General features: G+C 38.0%; 1 protein-coding gene across 1 annotated transcript in view; it reads left to right on the top strand.

Annotated features, from left to right (window-relative positions):
• Positions 1-25,370, top strand: part of LOC131432735 (junctophilin-1-like) — a 373,602-nt gene that overhangs the window by 182,106 nt on the left and 166,126 nt on the right. Inside the window, exons 2-3 of the mRNA XM_058599215.1 lie at positions 9,013-9,224; positions 9,281-9,570. Of these exons, the coding sequence (XP_058455198.1) occupies positions 9,013-9,224; positions 9,281-9,570 (502 nt within the window). The remainder of the gene's footprint in view (positions 1-9,012; positions 9,225-9,280; positions 9,571-25,370) is intronic.

The raw sequence follows: 25,370 nt of genomic DNA, 5'->3' as shown, positions 1-25,370 counted from the left end.
AACAATTGTATGTAACAGTATAAAAAATCATGTTTTCCGTTGCTCCCAAGCATTTCTTTGTCATACAGCGCTCAAAACTCCTACTGCTGGAATAGGGTGAAAAGTCGTTCACACAAAAATTTCGATATCTCCGTAAAAATGGACGGATTTTAACAATCTATGGCTTGTTGGATAGCTATTACCGTGCCGAATCTAAGTCTGAAAACATATTGTGACAGATACAGTCAAAAAACTGAGAATTTTGACATAAAACTTTATACGAACTCAAAAAGTAAACATCCGATCTCAAAACCATTCAATAGCGTTTTGGGTGACGGGGAGACCTTTCATTTGCGACTAGTTTGATCAAAATCGGTCCAGCCATCTCTGAGATCTCGACCTCTTAGTTGACAACACACATACAGACACACACACACATACACAAACACACACACACACACACACACACACACACACACACACACACACACACACACACACGGACATTTGCTCAGTTCGTCGAGCTGAATCGATTGGTATATGTCGTTCGGCCCTCCGAGCCTCGAAAATTATTTCTAAAGTTTGAGCGAATTCTATACCTATTTTTAATATTTATAAAAAAAGGTAAAAATATGAAAATAAGTGCACTTACTTTTCTTAGAAATGGCTGAACCGATTCTTACAAACTAAGATTCAAATAAATAATATAAGTGTCTTATACAAAGTTCCTGAATTTCATTTTGATCCTACTTCTGGTTCCGGAATTGCAGGGTGATAAGTGTGAAAAATACAATTCAATTCAAATTCAAAATAGGTCTCATAGTCCTATACAAATCTTTAACGTGAAATGTAGCGGAATGCGAAAATCGCGTTTTTGATCAATTATTCAAAAACTAGACCGATTTTCGAAAAACCAAAAACACTTAAGTTTTCGAAATCGAATTCATCATAACTAAGCATTCTTAGAATTTTGAAATTTTGCTTTGCCGAGCCGTAATTGGTTTTTGAAATGTATAAACGGTAACTGTTCCGTTCCACGGGGATGATTTTAGAACTGAAAAGTAGTGTTTGTAGCAGAATTTCACAAAGACTCTGAAAATGCAACTCAAAATTATAAAATTTCAGCTAAAACATCCGAAATTTGAAAAAGTTTACATAAACTTTTCCGCATTTTTTTTATTGCTTGCGCGCTGCTGTTTCGTATTGAGGTGGTGTGAGAAATGCACGGTGGGCACGGTGGCATTATATCGTGAGCAAAAATTACATATCAAATAATGACGCGAATTTATGCAGTATTGGGTTTTGTGTTGAAGTAAAAACGAGTTGAATACAATAAAATGAGTATTGTAAGAAATCGTTTATTTTCTAAGTAGCTGTAATTTATAATGCTAATAATGTCCAACTCTGTTGTGTTCAATGCATTGATGTTGCTGAAGCAATAATGCTTGGCTGTGTAATATCGTAAAACAGGTATTATTTTAGATTGTAGCAATTTTTTTTAGCAAAACTAAAACTTCAACATTGACAAGCTACTGAATGAAATGAATACAAGCCAAGTATTATCGTTCATTAACCTGTGATACAAACAATAATAATAAACAACTCGAACAAACGTCGTCAAGCAAAGCAAAGTCTTGGTATTACATTTATTGTTGAATATGACCATTTGTTTCAACAGACTTCGCAGCCAAGGAGTGGCGGAGCCGTATTGGGAAAATACTAAATCCACACCAGGAAAATGTCTGGGTTTGGAAGTCTTGGAATACATTCCTTTTGAGAAATTTTTTTACAAGTCTATATAACGAGAGGTAAACCCACTGCGCTCAATCATTGAAAAAAGTTCTTGTTTCTGTGTCCGTTTTTCTTGGTATGCTTTGTGCGACGGTTCGTTCAACTGAAGCGGATAAAATTTTGCGCGCATTTTATGACGCTACATTTCACCTTAAAGTTTCATTCGGATGCGACTTCAGCTTCCGGTATTATAGCGTAAAGAGTGTTAAAAATTTGATGCCCTTACTTAGGGTGGCAAAACAGAAAACGTAAAAAAAGTACGGCTGTGTAATGTAAGAGACATAACTGGATGTCGTGAATAAAACTGACACGATTTCTTTATACTTTCAAATTCGAATTGATAGTTGATCGATTGTGTGAATTGTGAAACTTTCCCCCTTTTCGCTACTAGAATTTTAAACGAATTTTGACGTCGATTACCTCGGATTTGCATATTTCATTAAAATAAACTATCAAGATGCTGTACAGGATTCATTTCTGTTGTTTTGGCCTTACCTTGGTGTATTCCGGTTCAAAAAACGTCCGAGGACAGTTCTCCTTTTCTTGTACCTTTCCTTTCAGGTCTCAACTGCAGCAGTGTATCAACCGGCAAGTGCATCTACAGGTAAGTAATTCCCATGCAGATAGCCAACCAAAGACGAGGATCGCAGCACCACAGCTTTCAGCTTTTTACTTAATCAAACTATATTTTTACTAATTTCACTACACTACTACAATTTTCTATAATTTGCACTTGGGCTTTGGTGGCCGACCTGTCGTAATGAAGGCTGAACTGAACTGAACTACTAAAACGAAACCGATTATGTGATCACCAATACATACAATGAGTCGGTCGACTATTCTACCTTGCCGTGTACAGTTCTTGACTTTCTGCGCAAAGCGGCTCATTTAGAAATCATCCAACCTAACTTCTCGAAGAAGATTGATACTTGTATAACAGTTTCGCTTCTCTCTTTATACTATACGTAAACATCTGTCTTTTAGAAAATTTTCAAATTGTGGAATTCTCCATAATATTTAGCACAGCTCGGAACATTTTTCTCGAACGATTTTCGCACAGCGAAAAGTGCATGAAGCAAATCAAATTATTTTGGATTTTCACTGAACTGATGATTTTTGCCTTCAATTTGCAAAGAAGTAATCTTAATAGTTCTTTAGATAACATTTAGAGCCATTAGAACGGCTGATTTTATATAATGTTGTCCACTTTTCGTTTTTCGTTCTCTTTATATCTAATGCAAACGGCCAGCAGCTCTGTTGTCTGATGCAATCGTTCTTGCTTGAATTGAAACTAGCTTTGCGAACAAACCGACATATTCACTCGCAGTGCCAAATGCTGCGAAACTGGTTTAATGCGTCTTCTCGCCTTGGCGACCGGAAGCAAATGAGAGCTACGACCTGAGCGTTTGAGGTTTTTAACCTCGCAGAAGGCGCGCTCTCCGATGCCCCTGTTTGAATGCGTCTTCTCGCCCCGACGTTTGCTTTCATCCAACGCACAAGAAGAAATGATCGATTTTCGACCACGGTTCCCCTTTTGTAACGTTCAGTTGAAGATAACTCTAACTCTAAATCGTTGTCCTTGCATGAAAAACCTAAGCGAAAGTAAAGAGTTTTCCGCGTTGTTTTCAAAGTTTGAAGGAACTTAATTTTTGAGTTGTTTGTGGTTATCTCACACTGTTCAAAATATTATCCTAAGCTCCTGATCATATTTTTGATGAAATAGTGAAAGAATTATGTTGCTGCCATTAATACAAGTCGAGATGTTCACGATTAAGTTCTGCCGATTCTTCCATATGGCTAATTTTGAAAAGGCGCTCATAGTAAAGTAAGTCGTATTCTCCACAATATCTAAACTGACCTCGTGACTCTTCCAATTGTTAGCAATTATCAGTGGACAAATAAAACAAACCGATTCTGGCTATCCTGATTCCCGGTTTCCGATTCCGGAAGCATCGGAAAAAGTGGTCATATTCCAAAATGGACCTCACTCACTTTTCTCAGCGGGGGATTGACCGATTTCCACAAATGATAATAGGTTCAAATTAAAGGTTTTTTGGTCCCATATTTAATTCCTGAATTTCATCCGCATCCGACATCCGATTGACGAAAAACAGGGTGACTATAGACTATTAGGCTCACTTCGTTTTCTCAGAGATGGTCTTACCGAACTGAGAACTGTTTTACTCTGTAGGTCATACTAGTAGTTTAGTCTTCCTCTATAGAAAGGTATTAGAATATATTAGACCCACAGTGTTATATTCGACGAGATCGGAAAATGTCTGTGTGTGTATGTGTGTGCGTACTTTTCGAAGATATTTATACGCGCTCAATTTTCTCAGAGATGGCTGAACCGATTTTAACAAACTTATGCTCGTTTGAAAGCTACTGTCAGGACATTGATCAAGTTCAAAGATCAAATGACTGTGACTTTTGATTCCGGAGATATGATTGTATAAGTGACGTAACCGACAAAACGCGATGTATTATTACGCGCTCATTTTTCTCAGAGATGGCTGAACCGAATTCAACTACCCTATGCTCGTTTGAAATCTAATGTCGGGCGATTGATCAAGTTCAAAGATCATATGGCTGTGTTGTTTGGTTCCGAAGATATGATTGTATAAGTGACGTAACCGACAAAACGCATTGTTTTTTTACGCGCTCAATTTTCTCAGAGATTGCTGAACTGACTTTAACAAACTTATGCTCGTTTGAAAGCTTTTCTCGGGCCATTGATCAAGTTCAAAGATCAAATGGCTGTGACTTTTGGTTCCGGAGATATGATTGTATAAGTGACGTAACCAACAAAACGCGCAAGTTTCCCGGAGAAAACCAAACAGATTTAAACAAGCTGCCAACCTCTTATTTCGTAAAGCGCTATGGTTCTAAAGTTTAAGCATCTCGAAAAAAAGTCCTCATGCAAAATTTGAGCTAAATCGGACATGGGTAAGCTGCCCAGCGGTTAAAGTTCCGAAATCGAAAAAAAATTTTTGGTGCCCAAATTCTTGAAATTGCATGAAACGTCGAGATTTAGTGTTAACTAAAAATAAATTTTTTTGTTTGAGAAATTGACTTTCGGGGACTTGATTTTGATAAAAATTTTGATATGGTTTTTAAGTTTCACAAAGCCGATTTTTTTTAACAAAAACCTATTTTAATCCACCTAGTGGTGTAATGATGCCTTTCTCATATTACTCATTACATCATAAATACAGGGTGATTTTTTAAGAGCTTGAGAACTTTTTTAAACAATAAAACGCATAAAATTTGCAAAATCTCATCGGTTCTTTATTTTAAACGTTAGATTGGTACATGACATTTACTTTTTGAAGATAATTTCATTTAAATGTTGACCGCGGCTGCGTCTTAGGTGGTCCATTCGGAAAGTCCAATTTTGGGCAACTTTTTCGAGCATTTCGGCCGGAATAGCCCGAATTTCTTCGGAAATGTTGTCTTCCAAAGCTGGAATAGTTACTGGCTTATTTCTGTAGACTTTAGACTTGACGTAGCCCCACAAAAAATAGTCTAAAGGCGTCAAATCGCATGATCTTGGTGGCCAACTTACCGGTCCATTTCTTGAGATGAATTGTTCTCCGAAGTTTTCCCTCAAAATGGCCATAGAATCGCGAGCTGTGTGGCATGTAGCGCCATCTTGTTGAAACCACATGTCAACCAAGTTCAGTTCTTCCATTTTTGGCAACAAAAAGTTTGTTAGCATCGAACGATAGCGATCGCCATTCACTGTAACGTTGCGTCCAACAGCATCTTTGAAAAAATACGGTCCAATGATTCCACCAGCGTACAAACCACACCAAACAGTGCATTTTTCGGGATGCTGTACGCATTCGTGTGGTTGGTTTAATGTCCAATAAAGTAAACTGAGTGCGAAACTTGGTCACAATCGCATTAATTGTTTGCTCACTTGGTCGATTATGTAGACCATAAATCGGGCGTAAAGCGCGAAACACATTTCGAACCGAACACTGATTTTGGTAATAAAATTCAATGATTTGCAAGCGTTGCTCGTTAGTAAGTCTATTCATGATGAAATGTCAAAGCATACTGAGCAAATAATAATGCATGAAAATCATAACCTCAAAAAATCTGAGCAAATACTAATGCATGAAAATCCTAACCTCAAAAAAATCACCTTTTATAATCGTGAAATTCGCAAAAACAACTGTTTATTGAATAGAAATAGGATAATTTGTTTGAACCTAATCTCACAAACTCTATAAAACCTGTTTATCCTGTAGTTCCGGAACCGAAAGTAGTATCCACAACAAATTAAGGAATTCCATATGAAACTGTAAGACTTTTCTTTTGAACCTATAAGTTTATGAAAATCGATTGGCCATCTCCAAGAAAAGTAAGTGAGATCCTTTTTGCAGTTTTTGATCACTATTTCCAATTCTTCCGAAACCGGATTCAGATAAACGGAATAGCCGAAGTTGGTTCGTTTACTATTAACAAATATGACCTACATATTGGAACAGTTTCGAACGTAGTTAAACCTATACTTACTATCTCATGCTCTATTTCGATTAAACTAATTAAACGAAATCTAACAAACGAAACGAACCTGCGTTTCTGGTACTTCTGCATATGTAAGTCAAGCTAAACAGCATAAAACATGTCATAGGATTATTATTTTTATTATTATTATTATTACTATTATTATTATTATTTTTTTTTATTATTATTATTATTTTTATTTTTATTATTATTATTATTATTATTATTATTATTATTATTATTATTATTATTATTATTATTGTTATTATTATTATTATTATTATTATTATTATTATTATTATTATTATTATTATTATTATTATTATTATGATTATTATTATTATTATTATTATTGACATCACTACACAACGTGTACGAAATAGAACAAAGCACGCCTTGTTCGTTTTGTGTTTTCTTCTTCTTTCGGTGTTGTGCATATTGTCACTCTATATGGCGATTTGAAAACTTTGACACTCATCGCCCTGTAACTGCGGAACCGGAAGTAGGATCCGGATGAAATTTCACAGTAGCTTTAAAGACAGTATGAACTTTAATTCAAATCAAGATTTGTGAAAATCGGTTGAAGCATCGCAGAGACATCGAAGTGAATTTAGTTTTAGGAGTTTTTCTTCTCCACTTTCGGTGCTTTCGGAACAGGAAAAGAGCGGACCAGTAGTGCCGAATAAGGTTTTCATGCCACAAACTAACAAGCTCTGTAAACTAGAAGAATTCATCAGACAGTTTTATGGGATTTGTACCTGTTTTTAACCATCGTTCGTGGAAAAATACTAATAAAATTGGTAATTTTCCACTTATCACGCTTTAGTTCCGAAACCGGAAGTCGGATCCTGATCAAATGTTCCACAAATTTTTAGGATATTAAAAGACCTTTCATTTGAATCTTAGTTTGCAAAAATCGGTTGAGTTGTTCCAGAGATAATTGAGTGTAAACTTTTTCTCAAAATTTCACATAATACCATATAACTCCGGAACCGGAAGTCACATTCGAATGAAATTCAATAGCAAGCTATGGGACTACAATACCTTTTATTTGAATCTTAGTTTGTGAAAATCGGTTCAGCCATCTCTGAAAAAAGTGAGTGCATATTTTTTTCACTTTTTTGGTACATATCATCCTATATCTCCGGAACCGGAAGTCGGATCGGAATGAAATTCAATAGCAGGCAATGGGACTATGAGACCTTTCATTTGAATCTTTGTTTGTGAAAATCGGTTTAGCCATCTCTGAGAAAAGTGAGTGAATATTTTTGTTACATACACACACACACACACAGACACATACACACACAGACATTTGCTCAGTTCGTCGAGCTGAGTCGAATGGTATATGACATTCGGCCCTCCGGGCCTCGGTTAAAAAGTCGATTTTCACAGTGATTGCATAGCCTTTCTATATGAGAAAGGCAAAAGATTTTCGAGATGACCCTAAATCTCGACGTTTAATGCAATTCTAAGACTTTTGGCATCAAAAATGTTTTTTTCGCTTTCGGAAATTTCATGTCAATATTCCCCTCCCTCCCTATGGTGATTTTTCAAGATCTGTGAAAATTCCACTATGTGGACTAAGAAGGGTTTTGCTTTTCTCTATAAAAAAAGTATTAGAATTGCTGGGAAAACCGACTTTTGAACGTAGCCTCGTAGACCCATAGTGTTATATACAATTCGTTTCCGTTCGACGAGATCGGAAAGTGTCTGAGTGTGTGTGCCCTTTTTGAAGATATTTTAACGCGCTCAATTTTCTAAGAGATGGCTGAACCGATTTTGACAAACTTAGACTTGTTTGAAAGCTACTGTCGGGCCATTGATCAAGTTCAAAGATCAAATGGCAGTAACTTTTGATTCCAGAGATATGATTGTATAAGTGACGTAACCGACAAAACAAACTGGCTGTGACTTTTAGTTCCGGAGATATGATGCTATAAGTGACGTAACCGCCAAAACACGTTTATTGTTACCGCTCTTCTACATTTAAGGGTGCCAATATTTTGGGATCATCTCTAATTTCGTAAAGCACTAGTGCTCAAAAGTTTAAGCACCTCGAGAAATGTTCTCATGCAAAATTTGAGCTAAATCGGACATGCGTAAGGGGTGCCCGGCGGTAAAGGTTTGAAAATTTTCGATCTTGAAAAGCACCATAGGGGGGAGTTCATGAAATTTCCAAAATCGAAAAAAATTGTTGATGGCAAAAGTCTCAAAACTGCATGATACGTCGAGATTTAGTGTCATCTCAAAATAATTTTATTTTGGAAAGTATCAACTTTCTGGGACTTAGAAAAATTTAAATATTTTTTCTAAGTCCCAAAAAGTCGATTTTATCAAAAAAAATTGTTTTCGAGATGACACAAAAACTCCACTACAGGGATGTGCTAACCAATGATACCAATGCTTTGCTTTGCTAAATTCGAATGAAAGGTAGGGGAACGAGTATAGCGTGATGGGTAATTTTCTAATATATATGTGTATATCGATTTAATTTCTCTACAATCATCACCCTGAAATTTCGAACCGGTAATCAAATCAGAACAAAATTCAATACATATTTTTGGATTATAATGTAAACCTCTCGGTTCGCCGTCTCTGCTAGTCCTAAGAAAATGATAGCTGTATTTTTCAACAAAAGCCATTTGATTGAAAAACAGCAGTATGTTATAGGTTTTCACACTTTCAAGACTCGGTCACTTTAATAATATTTCTTATTCATTACAGCGGATCATCATACGAAGGTCACTGGCAGAATGGGAAAAGACATGGTCTTGGTGTTGAAAGCAGAGGTAGATGGATATACAGAGGAGAGTGGACACAGGGTTTCAAAGGTCGATATGGAGTGAGACAAAGTGTGTCTTCTACTGCTAGGTACGAAGGTACATGGGCAAACGGTTTGCAGGATGGATATGGATCTGAAACATACGCAGATGGAGGTAGTAATAAATTTTTAACCAACTGTTCTTTAGATACTAAGTGTTATACTTATTAGGAAGCTACCAAGGTCAATGGCTACGAGGTATGCGACACGGATATGGTGTACGAGTTTCAGCACCATTTGGAATGGCGGCGCGATTCCGAACGAAAATCATTAGAGCTTCTATGACATCTCTTAGGAGTAATGAGGGGAACAGCAATCACACTCCCATACCAGATCCAGTTGAAAAGCGTAGTCATAGGATAGATGACGCTCGAGGCGGTTTTGTACTTAAAGCTAAATCAGATGAACCTACAGCAAGACGAAACAGCTTAGTGGAGAAGACGAAAAAAGGATTGTTATCGGTTAGTACATTTTTTACGACTGAACAAATCTTATTCTATTGGCGTGAATACGTCTAACTTTACAATGGGGCCTTTTAAAAATTTACCATACAGGAGAGTACTGTTTTTTTATCGCGAAGTTATACCACAGAAAACAACTTCTTTCTTTCTACACGTGGTCGGAAACACAATCAGCAATTTATACTTTAATTTGCGGCAGTGTAAGCTAGTCATAAATATTTCAAAATATAGTTTCTTCGATTTTTTCAGTCAACACTTTAAGAAGGAAGGCTAATGACACTTTCACTCGAAAAATAATTTTAATGAAATCTGATACATATCAGTCTCACTGTTCAACTGGACAAATTTAAAAGAAACACTAGGATCGAAATTGAATCATTTCTTCTTGTGTGTAGACCGGAAAAGGATCAACGACCTTAAATAAAGTTTGCACACAGTAAAATCTTGCCATGATTTATTGGCCACATCTCTTTTATTTGTCAATATTAAATAAGATCAACCGAAGAACAACTTGGCATATTAACAGAGCTTCGCGTAACCACTTCGAAATTGGAGCTGTCGCGTCTAAAACTCTTGTATACTTGTAAAATGGAACTTCCATTGAACATGCATCTTTCTATCACTATGAAAAATCATGCATTCGTTTCGTGTTTCGTGGAATCGTAAGGACAAATAGTTGTAGATGGGTGCAACCTATAAAAAGGGTATACTAATAAAAGGAACTGTTGGAATTTAAAATAAAATATTATGTTCGGTAAGACTTTAGTTTTGCATTTTTTTTATTTTTGGACTATGCGTAGGTTTCATGACTACACTTCTATTTACTAAATATTTTCAACATAATAAACAAAATCTGCCCTATCAGATTGATTCTCTGCAATTCGCACTAAAGGTGGACATAATAACAACCCTACAGTCATCCTAATCAAGGCTGTCTACAAACGCCTTATAGTAAATAACCAAGTTACATCATCCCCACATTCAAACTGCGTAAATTTTGACGAAGTGACAATTCTGCATGCAGACGAAAAATTGAATTTTTATTTACACTATTTTCAAGTGAAAATTGAATATATCAATTTCTGATGAAATTCCCGAAACTACTACACATGATTGCAGCATCAAGCATACTTTATCGTATACAGCAGCAGATGCCAAAAAAAATATTACAACACATGTAACGCAAAGTTTACTTATTCTAAATTATCAACGGTATCAGAAACATGGGAACTTATGCAAGAATAGTATTAATCTGTAAAGTAACTTAAAGGGAATTAAACACTTTATTTATAACAAAAATCAGCATAAACTTCTATGATTTTTGTCTTTCTCATATAGAAAGGCTATGCACTGTGAAAACCGATTTCTGAACGGTAGCCCGGTGGCCGAGTTTCATATATCATTCGACTCAATTTGTCGAGATCACAAAATGTAAGTGCATCAGAATTTGGAATATTCATTCTCCGGTGAATGAACATATAGTTTCCATTGCATTGTGAGCGAACAATTTCACCGCTCACAAAGAGGACGCCTTGCCAGCCAAAAAGAACGCAAAACGCTAGTGAAAGCAATTGTATTCCATATGTACACAGATGGTACAGTGTGCTGGTATTAGAGTCTTCATGAAGCACAGAAGCCATGAATATAAATTTCTTTCTAAAAAATACACGTAAAAATGTGTTCAGGTTCTGAACACTTCCAGTTTAGTCGATTTTGTATCAATTATTAATATTTTTTCTCAATTTGATTGGGAATATTTCTAAGTTTTGATTTTAATGTATCAACCCATGTATTTTTAATTATATATGATTGAAATTTTGATTAATAGCGGTCAGTGTCCTATTGTGTCAACTAAAAATCCACTGGCTTACTAGAGTTCCCTTACGGAGACAATGGTTTTGAAGGAGTAAGCGATCTATCAGCGGAGAAGCAGCACTCTGATTGGTCGATTGAGGAAGCGCTCGAATCTATAAATATAAGCGAAATTATAGCTCACGCTTCAGTATCACATGTAACATGCCAGAGGAAGGTAGCTGCTAGACAACAAGACACAAAGCACAATTAAACGATTTGAAGTTTTAATTGGTTTGCTTTGATTGTGTCATGCGAGTTTTGATGAAATGCTTTGTTATATCACCTGAGAAAATTTGCAAGTATTCCAGGGTAAATTTCTAATTTAAAAAAGATGAACTCGATTAACTATCGAAATCGCAGAATAGTAGTAATAATAGAAAACTTAACGCTATAAAAATAACTTCATGCATGCCAATCTTCAATACAAGCTTGGCGAAGAGATGCTTAAATATCGTTATCCGTTACGCTAGAAAGCACATAGATATAATTACATATATTTGGACTATTGATGTAATTTCGTCGGATACAAGACGAACACGAATCAAGGCAAACAGAGTCTGTGTTCGCGTGTGCGTTGATTCTTAGTACAGTTCTTGGAACCGCAAAAAAAACGCGTAACTTCAGGAATCCACATAAAAACCGCTTAGCTTCGGAAATCCTCGTAAAAAAGCCGCGTGACAAACGCATATAAAAAAACCGCTTGTAATAGGTCAATCGAAGGACACTCTCGTGCAATCGCGCATTCAAAAGCATGGCAATTGATTGAGTTGTTTGATTGAAAATACCGATCATTAGAAACTTTGGTTGCCTTATTCCACATCAACAGCTCGAACAACTCCATGGGGTTGGTTATTTTGTTGAGAATAATGTCTCATATAAATGAAAATTCAATTTTTTCACTAGAGTAGTCGTCATGAACATTGAACTACTGATCAACTTATAAGAGTAACGAACATGTTAAAAACAAATATATCTTCTTGCTTATCCACTTGTGATCTTCCAATCTACCCGTTGGTTGTCAGAAATCGCTATTCTGTGACGACACAAATCTGTTAGCCACAGGTAAAAATCTAAAGGTGGTCTGCAGTCGCCTACAAAGAAGCTTAAATATTTTCAGTGATTATCTGTTAAAATGGAAAATTGGACCATTTCTTAAACCAAATAATAATAACAACAATAACATTATAAAATTGTAATATTTATATTAAATGTTTATATCCTCTTATAAACAGAAATTCTAAGCTCTGTCTAATAAAAATCAAATTAATAGTTTATAAACAAATTTTCAGACCAGCCATTCTTTATGCAGTACCAATTTGGTCAAGTTGTTGTTCCACCAGGAAGAAAACGTTTCAAAGCATTTAGAATAAAATTCTGAAATGATTTTGAAGCGTCCTCCCTGGTTTAGCACAAATGAGTTAAACAGACTCACAAATATAGAACCATTAGATGTAATGTCACATAATATTATAAGCAAATTCCGACAAAAATCGATGCAATCTTCAATTGAATCGATTCTCTCTGTATTAGTTAGTAAGTTAGTTTATAAGTTCCTTTTCCTCATTACACAACACAAGTTGGTTTACAATTTTCCCTACACAAAAATCACAGAATTGCGTAAGCAAATGATGCCTTAATGATAATAACCAAATTATGTATACATTGCTGGTGATTGCCGAAAATTTGACAGAAGCTGGTCGATATTTATCGATATTGTATATAACATTTTCAATCCGGTAGAAGATGCTACAAGAACTCGAGGCTCTCAATGCATAAGCCGCGAGAGAATTTTTCTACATCTCTTCGCTCCACTTCATACTCATATGTATTTCACGGCCCTTTAAAAAATTACAGTCTGATAATGATCTGTGCTGTGTGGAATTTACCAAGAGAGAATAGCAAGTTGACAATTATAGCAGAAAATCGAATCGACCTCATGATTCTCATACTAGATTGCAATATTTCGAAACCCTTGTGTGAGAATCACATACATTTTCATAGACACAACTTATACAAAAGTTATATGCACATAGTTAGAATAAGCGGCAATAATGAAACTATTTTATCGCAATTATCCACTGCCCATACAGAATCGGATCGCGAAACGAGAATAAGCGATCGTTTGTTGCCTCAGAGAGAATCCCCACAGCAGCGAGCTAACCTTAGATTCTCAGACAGGTCATCGAGAGAAATTCGCTCTCGCACGGGTGTCTATTCTATGTTAAATTAACCATGCCGGTTTTTTGTTGCTGCGATGATATCCGTCTCTCTTTGATGGCACTGATTGAATAGTGTGAAGAGTTGCTAGTGAGGGTTCTTTGATACGATAAGAGCCATCCTTGAATGTATATTATAGGAATGAAAAGTCACCACTTCGGCCTGAACACCCAATTTAAGTTTTAATAATTGAATTTTAACTCGTGTTTCAATAAATATGTAAACATTGCTAGGTAACGCAGATCCGGCAAATGTTACTCGAAACGACTTTGAGTGACAATAAGACTTGATTTCATCATTATTAGATACTGAGTACAATTGCTTGCACTTGAGTATCTTAACTTCTACAAGTATAGTGTTTTCCCGTGAATACGACTAACTTTACTATGTGGCGCCATCTAAAAATTTTCGTTGTGCAAGAATGGGTAGAACATAATCGCGAATAACATAGCAATATACTTTTTCCTCTATATCTTCGGATATATGGTGAACAGTTTATGATAAAGTTTCAGTAGTATGAGATAACCACAAATAACTTAACTGCTCTTATAATTGATTCTCTCGCCTATTGCCAATTTCTTCATTGTTTGTAACAGATATTTGATATGATGGCAACACTTCGTCTATCTTATTCGAAATATGTACCATTTTATAAAAGAACTGAATAATATTCAGACAACATCTTTTTACCTATTTTTATATATATAAAAAATAGGTATAGAATTCGCTCAAACTTTAGAAAATTTTTCCGAGGCCCGGAGGGCCGAATGACATATACCAATCGATTCAGCTCGACGAACTGAGCAAATGTCTGTGTGTGTGTGTGTGTGTGTGTGTGTGTGTGTGTGTGTGTGTGTGTGTATGTGTGTGTGTCTGTATGTGTGTTGTCAACTAAGAGGTCGAGATCTCAGAGATGACTGAACCGATTTTGATCAAACTAGTCGCAAATGAAAGATCTCCCCGTCACCCAAAACGCTATTGAATGGTTTTGAGATCGGATGTTTACTTTTTGAGTTATACAAAGTTTTATGTCAAAATTTTCAGTTTTTTGACAGTATCTGTCACTATTGACCTTGAAAACAGAATATGTTTTCAGACTTAGATTCCGCACGGTAATACCTATCCAACAAGCCATAGATTGTTAAAATCCGTCCATTTTTAACGGAGATATCGAAATTTTTCTGTAAGCGACTTTTCCCCCTATTCCAGCAGTAGGAGTTTTGAGCGCTGTATGACAAAGAAATGCTTGGGAGCAACGGAAAACACGATTTTTTATACTGTTACATACAATTGTTTCTAAGTACCAAAAGGATTGTGTACAGCATCCTTTTTCATGACATTTAGCCTCGGACCGATTTTGGCACGGCTCGTTTTTGGCAACATAATCGTTCGAATATGACATATATAAACCAGATGATGGCAGAATTTTTTTAAATTATTTTGTTTTAAACTACTTACAGCAATAAATGCTGGAAGAACATAACATCCATATACCATTCGAATCAGTTCGTCGAGATCAGCAAATGCGTGTGTGACAAATAATTTCACTTAATTTTCTCGGAAAATTTCTTTTCTACAAATTCAGATTCATACGAAAAGTCGTATGCTCCCAAACAAAGTTCCTGCATTATGTTTGGTTCCGACCTCTGGTTCTGGAACTACAGGATGATATGTGAAACGAAATCAAAATTGTGTAACTCATTTTTCTCGTAGATGGCTGAAACGATCTAAGATTCAAATAAAAAGTTTCAAGGTTCTATAAAACATCTTGCTTTTCAGTCAGATCCAACTCCCGGGTTTCGGGGATAGTATACAAATGTCTATTCCACATATATTAATCAGGTTTATCGGGTTAGCAGATTTGGATAGTCGATAAAAAAATTAACTTTTTTCAGTTTTAGTGGTATTCAGTTGTCGATCAGAAGGCACCTAAAAATTTAATTCGTGCTATGATCTCTCAAAGATGTCTTAACTGATTTTCAAATATTTTGAAACAAATGTGAACTGTACAGCTACTCAGATGAATTTATCTGACTTCGGCCATACCGCTTTTAGAATTCCGGTTCCAGTATAAAATCGTTTCTCAAAGCTCAATCGTTTTCTCAAAAAAAGCCTAATCGAATTTCAGAAACAAAAATTTTAATTAAAACAAACTTATATACAAAAATTAATTAATTTTATCCAATTATGATATCCGGTTCTCGAATTACATGATGATGAATTTTTAAAATTCAAACCTATATAGAAGATGACAATCCCGAAAAGCTTCAAAGTTGGACTCAAAACTGTTGTAATTTATTCGTCATATGGCCATACGAATCGGTTTAGGTTATGCTGGTTACTGAATACCGGCTCTGGAAGTACCTTAAATTACCGTAAACTCTAGAGTGGAACTTACATATCATGGCATGTTTAATCGATTATCACACTTCTAGATTCAAATTCGATCCGATTTGCAGTTGCGACATTACAGAGTAATGAGTGATTAAAATCTCAAATTGTCGCTTAAAACGACGGTCATTAAAATAATGTCATGAAAACTTAAACACCGAAGAATATTCATGCAAAAAACACATGCGGATTGATAAAAATAGGTATCATCTCACTGCTAGGTGGATTAAACACGTTTTTATATGGGAAAACAACTGGCTTGTATGATGTTCCCTAAAAATATCCAGTTTTTGAAGTGCTTGTCATGTCAGTATATAAGAAAAAATTTTTTATCAGTTCTGATATTCTGTGTTTTGTTTTCAACGCGTGCACAGTTAAAACTTTGATACATACGAGTGAATTGGAGAAGATGTCGCTTAAGGCGACCGATTGTGAAAGAGACAGTTCGGGACGGTCCGTGAAGCGGAAGAAAATTACAAGTTCCAGAGGATCATCTGTCAGGCATGAATCAGTGGCTACAATGAACACTCACACTTCGTTGGATATTGATACCACCGTTGATGGTTGCCAATGCGGATTATGACTCATTGCGCAAGGCTTTACATTCATTGAATGTCGCACCAACATTCAAGTTATGCAGCTTTGGGACCAAGCTGAATTGCAACTCACAGGACGAGTATGATCTGGTAATGAAACATCTCCAGGAAACGAAAGCTGAATTTTTCACTCTGAGCGCAGTTGCCCGAAACGTGCCGAGTTCCTGAAAATAAGGAAACAAGCTGCACCTCAGCGACTACCAACGAAGAAGAAGCTTCCACCTGTAACAGCTGTACCCCCATTGGACCCAGTGAATTTCTTCAGGTTGAATAATCTACCGGATCCAATCCTCCCACCACCTGGTTTCAAATCCACTGACGATGGCCCTACTGTTAACTGTACTCCGTTATTTATTTCTGTGGAGTTGATGAAAACTTTCGTCGACATGAGCTCTGCGCTCCGTGGGCGAAATTTGGAGCAGATTCAAGTGCTCGGTTCGTTTATTATCCAATACGGTGAGTGAAACATTAAAAATGATGAATTGGAATGCCTGCTCAGTGCGTCCAAAGCATATTGAATTATTGGACTTCGCAAAAATACAGCGCGTCAATGTGTATGCTATTACGGAAACACATTTGTCACCGAAGATATCTTTCTCAATACCGAACTACGTCATCATTCCTCTGGATCGAACCCGCCCCGGTGGTGTTGCGATTGCAGTCAGAAGCGGTGTGAAGTTTGCTGTACTTCCTAGCTTTGGAACGAAATTCATCGAATCGCTAGGAGTTATATTGGATACGACGATCGAAAAAATAAAATTCATCGCAGCATACTACCCTAGACAGTGCTCACCGAACCAAGGAACTCAATCACAACTAAAATATGATCTGCAGAAACCGACAAGAGGACGAAATAAATTCATCATCGCCGGTGATATCAATGCCAGACATCAAGCCTGGGGAAATTCCAGAAATAATCGAAATGGTGCAGTGCAGAACGACGACCTTCAAAACGGTTACTGCACTATCCTGAGTACAGACAGCTGAACATATGTTGCCAGATCAGGGACCTGCTCCATTATCGACCTGTTTATCACCAATCTTGCTGAGAACATCTCTCGTCCTGTCATAATTGAAGACCTCAGTTTCGACCACTATCCTGTTGTGGTGGAAGTTGGGTCCGGTGTGTATCATCATGTCGACTGGTCAGCATTCAGCAGCAGTGTGGACAACAATATTAACTACGATCGCCATTCAGAATCAGCAAAGGACAGCGACATACAACCACATGAATTTGAACGTGCCATCGCCAGAGCTCGTGAACTAAACATAAGAGAAATGAAAGTATTCCGTAAATCTATCACCATTTTTTTTTATTCAATAATGTAAGGCACACTGCTTAAGCTCTAAGATGCCAAGGGTATTTTCTAATCTTAATTAACGACTAACTTAAAATTATAATAGGATCATTAGACTATGTCATCTCGGGTTCTCGTAAATCGTAATGGCGATCGGCAGTGGTCGATGAATTGAGTGTTGCATGAGTCTTCCAGATGGCGTTGGTCCGTGTGGGTCCGCAGGAAACACCCCCAGGCTACGAGGGCCCGGTGGGTGGCCCGCATGCTGGTTTTCGACTGGAGCGGTCTTCCGTGGGCGGTGATAATGATATTGCCAAAGAAAATAAAAGAGAAGTAAATATTGTGGAAAACGTGGTAAAAAAGGGGATGTTGAAACAAAATGTCTGAAAACGACAGAGATCTAATTAGTAGTCATCGAGATGGTGAAGAGACAGGAAAGGGGGAACGAAAAATTTAGTGACAAAAAAGATCTTGTTAGTTCCAATGAAGATGGTGGACAGGGACGGGGATCGAGAGAATCGGGCGGATGTTAGTGTCGAACCTGTAGGTGGAGATTATACTTTCTGAGCGAGGAATAACCCATTATACTTGTATGTCAATGTGTTTAAGGTACTGGTATATGAGAAGCATATAAAAACTATCCCGACTCGACAACACATCCCGAACCGGAACCTCAGGCAGTCTACCTCGGGCCCTAAGGGATTCCAGTAGCTTCGACCTGGCGTCACGATACTCTACGCACGACCTCACGACATGCTCGATGTCCTGATAACCGTCGCCATAGGTGAAGAGACCGCTCTTCGCGAGCCCAACACGCCGGAGATGTGCGTTGAAAGTGTAGTGATTTGACATGAGCCGCGACATAACACGAATGAAATCGCGACTCACGTTCATCCCCCTGAACCAAGGTTTCGTCGATACCCTAGGGATAATGGAATGTAGCCATCGTCCCAGTTCGCCATTGCTCCATGAAGTTTGCCAACTTTCGAGAGTTTTCTGACGAGAGATACTGAAAAATTCATTGAAGCAGATTGGTCTTTCATAAATATCACCTTCCAATGCGCCCACTTTAGCCAATGAGTCTGCCTTTTCATTTCCCGGAATGGAACAATGCGAAGGGACCCAGACTAACGATATTAAATAAGATCGTTCAGATAAAGTTCGCAAGTGTTCCCGTATTTTCCCCAGGAAATATGGGGCATACTTTCCTGGCTTCATTGCCCGGAGTGCTTTTATTGAGCTTAGACTGTCCGTGACAATGAAGTAATGGTCTTTGGGCAAGGTTTCAATGATCTCGAGGGTGTACTGAATAGCAGCTAATTCTGCGACGTAAACTGAAGCCGGATCACTGAGTTTGTAAGAAGCGGTGATGTTTTGATTGAAGATGCCGATGCCTGTGGACCTGTTGATGTTCGATCCGTCAGTGTAAAACACCATTTCACAGTTGACTGTTCTGAATTTATTATAAAAAATATTTGGGGCCACTTGAGGGCGCACGTGATCCGGAATTCCACTAATCTCTTCCTTATGGAAGTGTCGAAAAACACAGTAGAATCAGAAGTATCCAAGAAATGAGCACGGTTGGAAACAAACGAAGAAGGATTAATATTCTGAGCCATGTAATCAAAATACAAGGACATAAAACGGGTCTGAGAATTGAGCTCGACAAGCCTTTCGAAGTTTTCAATCACCATCGGATTCAAGATATCGCATCGGATTAGCAATCGATATGAGAGATCCCAGAATCGATTTTTCAGTGGTAAGACGCCCGCGAGCACTTCGAGATTCATCGTATGAGTCGACTGCATGCAACCTAAGGCAATACGCAAACAACGATACTGAATTCTTTCCAGTTTAATGAAATGGGTGTTTGCGGCGGATCGGAAGTAGAAGCATCCATATTCCATTACGGACAATATCGTTGTTTGGTAAAGCCTGATCAGGTCTCCTGGGTGGGCACCCCACCAAGTTCCGGTTATTGTGCGAAGAAAATTGATTCTCTGCTGGCATTTTTGTTTCAGATACCTAATGTGACTTTCCCAGGTGCCTTTGGAGTCGAACCAGACCCCGAGATATTTAAATGTGAAGACCTGAGCTATGGTTTCACCCCCTAGCTGAAGCTGTAATTGTGCTGGTTCTCGCTTCCTTGAAAATACAACCAGCTCAGTTTTCTCCGTAGAGAACTCGATACCCATTTGAAGAGCCCATGTCGACAAGTTGTCGAGGGTATTTTGCAGTGGTCCTTGGAGATCGGCAGCTTTGGGTCCTACGCTGTCGTCGGCAAGTTGTCTTAGCGTGCAAGATGTGTTGATACATTCATCAATGTTGTTTACGTAAAAGTTGTATAAAAGGGGGCTTAAGCATGAGCCCTGAGGAAGACCCATGTAGCTGAATCGTATTGTCGACAATTCACCATGCGCGAAATACATGTATTTCTTGGACAATAGATTATACAAAAAGTTATTCAAAATTGGTGAAAGACCATGCTGATGCAGCTTCTCACATAGGATGTTTATGGAAACTGAATCAAAAGCCCCCTTGATATCTAAAAAACTGACGCCATTTGTTCTTTACGAGCAAATGATATTTGAATTTCGGTTGAAAGCAACGCAAGACCATCGTTCGTTCCTTTGCCCTGGGGAAACCGAACTGTGTATCTGAAAGTAAGCCATTAGTCTCGACCCAATTGTCTAGCCGAAACAGAATCATTTTTTCGAACAATTTCCGGATACAGGAAAGCATAGCAATCGGCCGATACGAATTATGATCTGAGGCTGGTTTCCCTGGTTTTTGAATGGCGATAACTCTTATTTGTCTCCAGTCATGTGGGACAATATTATCCTCAAGAAGCCTTATCCTTAATAAGCGCCTTTTGGCAGAGTCAGGCAAATTTTTCAACAAGTTGAATTTGATTTTGTCTAACCCCGGAGCTTTATTGTTACACGATAAAAGCGCAAAGGAGAACTCGATCATCGAAAAAGGTGTTTCGTTTCTGTTAGATGAGGCGACGCGCATGATCGTCTGTTCCGGAACAGAGTCAGGACATACTTTTTTAGCGAAATCGAATATCCAGCGGTTAGAATATTCCTCGCTTTCGTTCGTGGTTTTTGTTGCGCATCCGTCGGGCTGTGTTCCAAAGAGTGCTCATTGATGTTTCTCTCGATAATCCGTCTACGAATCGACGCCAATAACCGCTTTTCTTCGCTTTAATCAAGTTTTTAATTTTTGCGTCTAATGCCGCGTAGTTTCTAAAACTATCAGGTGTTCCGTTTTTCCTAAACTCGATAAAAGATGAAGCCCTCTTCGCGTTTAATTCTGAGCATTCTTTGTCCCACCACGGGTTGGGGGGACGGATGTTAGTTTTCGCGCCGGGTACAGGTTTCGTCTGAGCTTGAGTCGCGGTGTCGAGAATTAAGCCAGCCAAAAACGTGTACTCTTCCTCCGGAGGAAGTCCTTGTGTTGTTTCTAGTTTCTCAGATATCGAATTTGTGTAGCCTTTCCAATCAATATTTCGTGTGAGGTCATACGAAACATTGATTGTCTCCGATGGTCTTAATCCGTAGGTGATTGAAATCACGATAGGTAGATGATCGCTACCGTGGGGATCAGGGATCACCTTCCACGTGCAGACCAACCGTAGCGATATCGAGCAAAGGGATAAATCCAGCGCACTTGGTCTTGCTGGTGGTGCAGGAATTCGTCTCATTTCTCCCGTATTTAAGATTGTCATATTGAAGTTGTCGCAGATATCATGGATCATAGCTGATCTGTTATCGTCGTGAAGACAACCCCATCCCGTACCGTGAGAGTTAAAGTCTCCTAAAACCAACGTCGGTGCAGGAAGGAGCTCAATGATGTCACTGAGCCGCTCTTGGCGGAATATATATATATATATATACGCCCAACCGAGGCTCTTGGCGGAATATATATATATATATATATATATATATATATATATATATATATATATATATATATATATATATATATATATATATATATATATATATATATATATATATATATATATATATATATATATATATATATATATATATATATATATATATATATATATATATATATATATATATATATATATATGGAAGCAATGCAAAGGTCCTTGCCTTTGATTGTAACTTGACATGCGACAACTTCAATACCTGGTATCGTGGGGAGGTTAATGCGATAGAAAGAATAGCACTTTTTGATCCCCAAGAGTACTCCTCCATAGGGATTATCTCGATCCAGACGAATAATGTTAAAATCGTGAAAGTTTAAGGGTATTTCAGAAGTTAGCCAATTTTCGCACAGTGCAAATGCGTCACATTTCAGATTATATAGTAAAAATTTGAAAGGATCTATTTTTGGGATGATACTTCTACAATTCCACTGCATAACAGTGAATGTATCCGTGACCTCTTTGGGTGACTTAGCCATCGAAGGATACAATCGCTGAAAGAAGGGGCCATTTCGCAGTCAACTGCTTCAAGAATGTTTTAACTGTAGGAATAAAAGCCATTGACAGGCTTTTAAGAGGTTCAGTAATATTGAAAGTAGACATGATCCAGTCCACAATATCAGAGAATTTAACAAACCCAGTATTTGGTAAATTTTCTGACTGATCTTTAGGGGCTTTCGGGGGTTTTGAAGTCCCAGGAAGTGATGGGAATTCTTGCTCGGAATTTAATTTTCCAAGGCCTGGAGCTTTTTTCTCTGGTTTTTTTGCCATCACTAACAGTTGTTGTAATTTTTCGAGACACATCAGAGGACATCTTCGAACCCTTACTAGGGAGCTTTTGAAAAGATTTATTTCTTCTCTTTCTGTATGATGAGCTAAGAGGGACAGCCGAAGATGTACTTTCGAGGGGGTCATCATATTCGCTCTCGTCAGTTGCCAAACAAGCGTACAGGTTTACTGGAGGCGTAGCACTCTTCAACATTTCAGCAAAAGAACGCTTTGAATGTTGCTTAAGTTAACGCCGCATCCTATCCTGGCGCAATTTGTACGCGGGACAATCAGAGAGGTCATGCGGCGCCTCCTTACAGTAGAGACACTTTTCATTGTCTCCACTGCAGGAGTTATCCGCATGTCTCCCTCCACACTCTTTATACACCGGGATTTATTGCAACAATGGGATGCTGTATGTCCCAATTGTTTGCAATTGGTGCAGTTCATGACCCGCGGCACAAAAAGACGAACAGGTAAACGAATTCGGTCCAGGAGGACGTAGTTAGGTAAAGCCGAGCCAACGAAAGTCACCCGATACGAGTCTGATGGGATATAGGACTTTGTGCCATCCTCAGCGGTCGATACTGAACGCAATTGCTTGCAGTCCAGTATCTTAACGTTCTTGAGTAAGGGTTTTTAAAACCGCCTGCCCCATGCTTAAGAACGTCCTCGCAAGTCAGACTCGGATCGGTAATCACGCCGTCTATCTCGACTTCGCGAGCTGGTACTTATACGCGATACTCCCGCGTGAAATGCTCACTTTGAACGATCTCATTAGCCTGTTTTGCACTGGCTAACAAGACCCTAAGCTCGCGAGGTCAGGTCTTTTGATAGTCTAAGGAGGTTTAATTTTTTCCGTTTGCTTTGGTCCGGATGTAGACCGCATACGGTCCGGCGGGCAGTGCAAGCCCATCGGGATAATTTTTTAAACGAGATATTTGATTATCAGATGATTCCATTTTGTCATCGGGAGGGAGGTCAGGCAATTCTGTGCCTTCTGTCATGGCACGGAAATGTGTCCGTGCGGGTAAATATTGGAGGACAAATGTGGTGGTATTGAAGGGCAGGGGGGAAAACGAAAAAGACAAAAATACTTAGCTTTAGCTCTCAAAGGGTGAACGGCCGACAAGGCCCGGTCCTAGGCAATCGGTGAATATTCCTGATCAATAAAAGCAGAGGAAAAAGCACTTTTTTGCAGTCTCTTTCTGCACTGTACAATGGAATCTTATACGTTTTTTCACTATACACTGTCCAATGTATTTGTTAACAATATAGCAGCTAACGGTACCACACAGTGCTTCTTTACACAGCTCACAATTGACCTTGAGAACGGATTTATTCGAACTATCACTCGACCGCACTGATGCAGACAATAGAATACGAAATGACCTTGAAAGCGGAATAAAACAATTTACCGCACCACTGGAGAAACACGAACTTGCGTCCGATCAGCCCGATAGTTGCATTGGAACTGATCTATCACCATTGATTCTACCACTAAAACATTAATTATGTTAGAAAATATTTTTCGGAGGCAATACCAGAGAACGGGACTCAGGGAAAAGAAAACTTCATCTAATAATCTCACTAATATCATTAGGCAAATAATGAACGACATCAAAAACAGGGAATTCTCAGACCATATCAATAGCGGCCCTTACACGAGCATTAAAAGTGTCATTACTAAGTAATGACACTTCTGCTCAAAAGCGGCCCTTACACGAGCATTATTTTTGTCATTTTTAATGATGACTAAGTAATGATGTATTTCAAATTTGATAGAAATCTCATCATTACTGCACCATTCCACGTTCATTAAAATGATATTATTTTTTAGTAATGACATTTTAAATAACTCGTGTAAGGGCCACTAATGAGCTAGATAATTATTCTGAACCTTTTTGGAAATTGTCTAAACTTCTTAAAAACAAGCCGAAACCGATATCACATTTTCGTTTGGATGACTTTTTGTTCATAACATCGATTGAAAAACCTACTTCTTTAGGTTAACATATTGTTAGTTCCCACCGTCTCGATCATGAGATTACTGTTTCAGCCACTGTCGAAACTGTTGATAGAATCCTTCTATATTTGCCAGCACAGAATCACAGAAGAAGAATTGATAAAATCCATTAAAAGTAAAAAAATATGAAAGCTCCGGGTGCTGGCTCTATTTTCAACATCGAGCTAAAACACCTTAGCGTTAGATTTTTCCAACATCTTGCATCTATTTTCAACCAACGTTTGGTCCTTAGCTACTTCCCCTCTAGTTGGAAAATGGCCAAAGTGATCCCAATGAAAAGCCTGGAAAGAATCCCACCTGTCCGAAGAGCTATCGTCCGATCAGTCTCTTATCTTCACTGTCCAATATGTTCTAAAAAGCAATCCTGTCCCGCTTATTAGAGTTTGCAGACACCAATAACACTTTTCCTGAAGAACTATTTGGGTTTAGAAGAGGTCGTTCTACTATTTACCTGTTAGTCACAGTCAATAACACCCTCTCAAGAAATAAATCTGTTTCGAAAATATCTGGCATGATTTTATTAGACGCTGAAAAGGATCAGGGTCATGTCGCCGAAAGCCATTTCGCCGAAAGCCGTTTCGCCGAAAGTCATTTCGCCGAAAGGGTCATTTCACCGAATGTCATTTCGCCGAATGGGCCACTTCGCCGAATGTCATTTCGCCGAAAGACATTTCGCCGAAAGGGTCATT

The sequence above is a fragment of the Malaya genurostris genome, chromosome 2, assembly GCF_030247185.1.
Source record: "Malaya genurostris strain Urasoe2022 chromosome 2, Malgen_1.1, whole genome shotgun sequence".
Taxonomy (NCBI): domain Eukaryota; kingdom Metazoa; phylum Arthropoda; class Insecta; order Diptera; family Culicidae; genus Malaya; species Malaya genurostris.
This window is presented reverse-complemented; position numbering and strand designations above follow the sequence as displayed.